The sequence below is a fragment of the Anabas testudineus genome, chromosome 7, assembly GCF_900324465.2.
Source record: "Anabas testudineus chromosome 7, fAnaTes1.2, whole genome shotgun sequence".
In the NCBI taxonomy this organism is placed as follows: domain Eukaryota; kingdom Metazoa; phylum Chordata; class Actinopteri; order Anabantiformes; family Anabantidae; genus Anabas; species Anabas testudineus.
Genome location: NC_046616.1, coordinates 14649965 through 14656554, shown reverse-complemented (window position 1 = coordinate 14656554; position 6590 = coordinate 14649965). Strand labels below are relative to the sequence as shown.

Below are 6590 nucleotides of genomic sequence, written 5' to 3'. Positions count from 1 at the left end.
ACACCTGTACCATTTCTTATAGTCCAATTCAGCAGCTCTCTGGTTTTATTGACTGAAAATATGTTTTAAATCACCGTCTAATAGCCCATAAAAAACTGAAAATTATGACTGTCTAGGTTTGTTTGTTACCTCTGATCTACTCTTCGTAATAATTAACTGTGTACTATCTCCTCAAATAATGATAAATACTATTAATGTTTAACTCCTGGTCAAAAGGACACAAGCATATCACCAATAGGATATTGTCCTGTCAGAGCTCTTTAAATCATTTACTGAAAAACAATATGACAGAGAGGGACAGAATCGCAGTTATTTGGACCTTTAGTAGGCAAATGGTAACTACAGCCACAGTTCAATGCAGAAGAACATGTGCATTGTGCCAAGTAAGACTGATGGTTGAGATATGAGCTTGCATAACATGCGGGATATGTAGCTATATAGGCCGTGTTGACACTTGATCAGCAGTCGACAGTGTGCACAGGAGGAAAGATGAGCTATTTGCCGGACTTCTCGATTGAGACCTGGACTTTAATTGCAATCATCATTACTTTGATTGCAGTGTAAGTATTGGCCCCAGCCTGTGTGTCTTATACTGAAACAGTCTCTTCATGTTTTTATTTGAACAGATTCTTGGTGGTATGTAAAGTCTGAAATAGCCCATTCTATGCACTGAGAATCAAGCAGTAGACAATGTGTCAGTCTATGAATAAATAACGTTGTTACAGGCTATTGTGTTTTATGGGAATCTGTTAGGCCTTGCTTGCACTTCAAAGCAGGCAGTGGTGGGGGTAAGAAGTAGAAAACAACAGACCTTTGTCAAACGAAACAAAGTGGCAAAGCCAAGCAATGAGGAAAAAACATTTTAAACATGCTCAATGTGATATATCTAAATATGTAATTCTTCTCTTAAGCTAACATTAAGTAACAGTCAACACTGACTTAAGATAACAAGTGCATGAACTACAAGCTATTTTTCAGCGTCATGAAGTGTTATGCGCTAATTTGACATATCTTAAACTATGTCTCAGGCAGACTTGAAACATTAGCTACAAAACATTACAGAATTGCACATGATGCACTTTTATTTATAGCCCCCCAAAAGATAACTGTTACATAGCGCAAGGTGTGGCACTGAGGCAATGTACAACTCTTAGAACATAATTTTATGTTTTTATAACATTATAACTATATATTGCCCCTTTTAATTTTAATGTCAGGAGATTTTGCACAGTAATGAACACTGCAATAAAAACAAAATAATAGAGTTAGTAAAATAATAATTATGTAAAGGTTTAGAGTTAAGAGTTTATCTTTAAAAAATAAATATTTTTAACTGTACATTTGTATCACAACCTAGATAAGTTGTTCAATATAAAGAATGTGCAGTCTTAATTCATCCTGTGTCATAAAAACATGTCTGGCCTTTCTAAGAAAAATCTACTGTTTTCAGAGTTATGAAGATTTTAGTTGTGGATAAGCACCTTCATACACGTTCATGCATTAGGGGGCGCTGGATTCTCTAATCCAACAGGGTCTTGCCATTCTTTTGCCAATTTTTTGAAAGTCTTCAACGCTTTTGAGTAACAGATGATTTGACAGTTTGGGATAGTAATTTATCTTTATTTATTATTTATTTTGTTTCTTTACATTTAAATCATGACAATAAAATTGATAAGATAACAGAGATAAAGACAGAAACATTGATGAATATATTTATGGTAATATTTTGAAATATCAGGTAGATTTAGTCTTTGTTTTTCTCATCCTGTTATTAATTTTCAGGTATGCGTATGCACCATACGGCTTTTTCAAGAAAATCGGCATCCATGGACCCAAACCAATGCCCTTCATTGGGACATTTTTGGGGAACAGACAGGTGAGATCCTTTAGCCAGATTGGGATAGTGACCTAAGCGGACACTCTGCTTTTGATGGTTTTGATTGTTGATGGCTTTGTCACTCTCTGCTAATTATTTTCCCTCAGGGCCCCCACTTTTTTGATACAGATTGCTATCAGAAATATGGAAAGGTGTGGGGGTAAGTGTTTAGAAAGAATACATCACACAATGCATGTCTCCTAACGTGTCAGGCAGTAATTGCACACATGTCGTGCTTGCTCCTGCATTACAAGGTTGTATGATGGAAGACAGCCTGTACTGGCTGTAATGGACACAGCCATGATCAGAACGATCTTGGTGAAAGAGTTTTATTCGGTCTTCACTAACAGACGGGTAAGTAAGAAAACATTGTGTCTCATTCATAACTAAGTACAAACACATTTACTGGTATACTGTACAAAACACTATACAGGTAGTGTACTGTACTGTATTGTACAAGTAGTAACCACAATCATTAATGAGTAGATCCTGAATTACTCACAATGGAAGACTAAATACAGTAGTAGATAATGATTAATTACTTACAAACAGATGGGGGGGATACTCGATTAATAAATAAGTAGTTATGTATCTGTTAAAGTAGTCCGACCTCTATCATCATTATCATCATGAATGTCTCACTAAAAGCTCTGTGCGTGACTGTGCTATACAGGATCTGGGCTTGAATGGACCTTTACACGACTCAATATTTGTAGTAGAAGATGAGGAATGGAAGAGGATTCGCAACGTCCTCTCTCCATCGTTCACAAGTGGACGACTGAAAGAGGTTAAAAGACACACTACTTGATGTTGTTAATTTGTACTCTTGATTTTTGTACATTATTTACAGATTCACAAAAAACACATGTATATAAAAAAATATATGAATAAAGTTCTTTGCATTAAAATCTTTTCATTGTGTATGTTGGGGCAGATGTACACAATAATGTTGCAGCACTCAAGTAATCTATTCAAGAGTCTCCAAAAGAAACTCGAAGACGATGAAGTAATAGATACTAAAGCGTGAGTACTGTTTTCTTTTTTTCTTTTCAAGGATGATGTGTTCTTACTGTACAGTCAACTGGAACTGCATGATTGTCTTTTTTGCAGAGCGTTTGCACCTTACAGTATGGATGTTGTGGCCAGCACTGCCTTTAGTGTGGACATCGATTCAATCAATCATCCAGCAGATCCTTTTCTAGCAAACATTAAGAAATTTGCCAAGTTTGACTTCTTTAATCCGTTGCTGGTGTTAGTAGGTATGTCAAATATGACTTTTACCAGGATTCTCCATCTTGTGGTTTTGTTAGCCCTAATTTAACAATCATTTTAATTCTCATGTATTTCAGTTCTGTTTCCATTCCTTGGGCCAGTTTTTGACATGATGAATCTGTCGTTCTTTCCTGCTGATGTGTTGAATTTTTTCCTCAACTTTCTGAAGACGATCAAATCGGACCGGAACAAGAATGAACCCAAAGTAAGTTATTGTTGCTGCCATGGATTTGATGTTGCTTTTTGTTCTAAACTTTTCTCTTGAACATCTCATTGTGTGTTTGTCTGGCAGAAGCGAGTGGACTTCATGCAGTTAATGGTGGATTCTCAGTTTTCGGAGAATCACAAAAATGATACAGGCTCCAAAAAAGGTAGAAAAAGCCAGCGTATATATATAAAGAGGCCACTTTCTTCGTTAGGACATAATCATTGTTATCATTGAGCTACTCCGTGTCAACCCTGATTCCTGGCCACATGTTGAAGTTTCCCTGGACAGAATTTTGAACCCTGAACTTTGACACCTTAATGGGGCTACCTGTCCACAATAATTTCCCAAGGGTAATAAATCATTTGAATCATTATTATTGAAGACTGACTAAAATGGAAGGTTAAAGGGAACCAAAGTAAACATTAACATGTCTTCAAAAGTGAATAGCTACCAGTGAAAACCAGACCAAGTGTGGAGTTTGGATGTTCACTCCGGGTAGTCCAGCTTCCTCTCACCATCTAAAGACATGCATGTTAGGTTAATGGTCCCTCTAAATTGTCCATAAGTGTGAATGTTTTTCTCTCTATGTCAACAAGGTGATAGACTGGCAGCCTGTCGCCCAATGACAGCTGGGATGGGCTCCATCATTCCCACAACCCGTGGAAGATGGATAGATGAATTACTATTTTAATTGTGGTTTGTTTGTGTTGCAGGACTGTCTGATAATGAGATCCTTTCTCAGGCTATGATATTCATTTTTGCTGGCTATGAAACCACTAGCAGTTCACTGAACTTTTTAGCCTACAACCTGGCAACCCACCCCGATATCCAAAAGACCCTGCAGAAGGAGATTGATGAAACCTTCCCAGAAAAGGTTATTTCAGGGTTTTTTTTTTTAACAGCTGTAATAATATCAGCAACTGGTCCTGTGCTTTCAACGTATACATACCTCCCTCCAGGGCCGGCCAACTTATGAAGCAATGATGCAGATGGAATACCTGGACATGGTGGTAAATGAGTCACTGAGGCTGTACCCTATTCCTAACCGATTGGAGAGAATGTCAAAGACCTCTGTTGAAGTGAATGGTGTCACGATCCCTAAGGGAACTGTTATCATGATACCAGTTTACACTCTCCACCACGACCCCACTTTGTGGCCAGAGCCTGAGGCCTTCAAACCTGAAAGGTACTTTATAGGATAAATAGTTAAGATCAGACTTTACCCAAACGTAGTCATACATTTAAACAACTCATACATATTTCTTCATTTTTAGGTTCAGCAAAGAGAACAAAGACAACTTGGATCCTTATGCGTTCCTGCCCTTTGGAGCAGGACCACGGAACTGTATTGGCATGAGATTTGCTCTCCTCGTGATCAAGTTGGCCATAGTGGAAATCCTTCAGAACTTCAGCTTTGTCACATGCAAGGAGACAGAAGTAAGAAAACATTTTCACTAATTATGGTTCTATTAATGTTTTCATGTCCGATTTGGTGAAATAGGATTTGAGCTTTGCCAGAGCCTCATTATTTCCATAATAATGATAATATTTCCATAAATATTTCCAGATTCCACTGGTGCTGGGAAAAGAGCCATTCCTTACACCCCAAAGTCCAATCAAACTGAAGCTTGAGCGCCGAACAGCTGCTGCTGATTCTCCATGAAAACTCTGCAACCTGGTCTTTCCCACTTTAAACTTCCGAGATTCATTCACAATGGACATCCTAAGATTATGGGTATAATTGTATTACACTAAGAGCTTGTTTGAGGTTGTTGCAGCTAAAAGACATTCAACAAGTTATGAAGACCATGGATTCAAAGATCGATGGGTTTGCTCAATTAAAGTAATTCTTATAGCTTTTCATAAATGTTCATATACTTCTTCTGTTTTTAAATGTACACATTTAATTTGTGTTAAAAACTACATAACTTGTCAGTAATCTAGCCTCATTTTATAAAAGTATATTTCCATTGTTTCAAACATATTTGCAGTATTGCAGTGTTTAATTTGACGGAACAGCTTGCAATACCTGAATAATGTCAATAGCATTTCATGAACAATGAAATGCTATTTTCATTTTAATAAACATAACATAATATACTGAACATCTGTCCATATATTTTAGAAAACTATATGTTATGTTGTAAGTTGAATAATACAAATATGTAAATATACTATTACTTTTTTATCATGTTTTTTTTTTTTTTTTACATGTGCTTCTGAACATGTGGATCTAAATAAAAAATACTATAATACTATCATTATCTGCACATTTGTCGGAATTGTAGTGTTTTTTTTTTTATTTTTACCTTGCCAGCCTCTCAGGTTAAAGCCCACAGAGAATAACAAAGAAAACTAATCAGCATTTTTAAAAGTATGAATTAATGTTGTACATCAGCCACAAGAAGTATTACAGGATCCAGAATATTCTAAAAGCTCTTCTTTCCATCATGTGATCAGTACAAGGCAAGGGTTGAACAAAAAAAGCACAACCAACAGACAAGCTGATCACGCTGCAGGACTGTTTTGTGGTTTGAAAAACTGATGACAGCTGCTTTCTGTGCACGTATTGAAGCTGAACACTTTTAGTCTTGTCTCAAGCCTTTAGAGGTCAGTATTTGGTAGGTCACTACAGACTAGAGCTAGTTGCATGCAAAGCTTCTAAAATGTTTCACCGGATTCATTATTATAGCAGTCTGACATTTTTCCTGCAACAATTTCAGAGAACATAAAACACAGCTCACATAAGATAAAGTGGACATCCATTACATCACTGTGACGGACGGGTCAGTGGGACATTAGAGTCACTGCTGTTACCACCTTCAAGTCTCACTGTCCTATATCATCGTTAGAATATCTTTGTTTATTTAGTAACAGTAAAATTCAGTTATTTATAGTCTACAGAACCTGTTTACTAAGCTCTGTCCTTCTATATTTAGTTTACAACTTTTTCAAAAACAGTGACACGTTTGTCTATGAGAGTCCTCATAACTGAGACACCAACTAAACCTAGGACAATGTTGACAGTTGGGAGCCCAGAAGATCTCTTGAACTAATGAGCTAGAGGCCGCAGTTGTATGAAAGGCCTACAGTAAACAGCACCTGAGGTCAGCCTGTGAGCCATGATGAATAATAATAATGGATTGTTTACACATGTCATACTCAACCTTATTACTGAGAGCAGGTCAAGTCCAGCACATGAACCTACGGTAGGACAGTGTGCTCTATATGTAT

The 6590-nt window shown here is 36.9% G+C and overlaps 1 protein-coding gene across 1 annotated transcript; it reads left to right on the top strand.

The window, feature by feature from the left end:
* Window positions 1-300: 300 nt before the first annotated feature.
* LOC113167201 (cytochrome P450 3A40-like) lies at window positions 301-5522 on the top strand. The gene is made up of 13 exons (XM_026367621.2): window positions 301-560; window positions 1783-1876; window positions 1984-2036; window positions 2131-2230; window positions 2550-2663; window positions 2811-2899; window positions 2987-3135; window positions 3226-3353; window positions 3441-3519; window positions 4070-4230; window positions 4316-4542; window positions 4631-4793; window positions 4924-5522. Exons 1-13 carry the CDS (start codon window positions 490-492, stop codon window positions 5017-5019), a joined length of 1524 nt encoding a protein of 507 aa, XP_026223406.1. The 5' UTR covers window positions 301-489; the 3' UTR covers window positions 5020-5522.
* Window positions 5523-6590: the final 1068 nt, after the last annotated feature.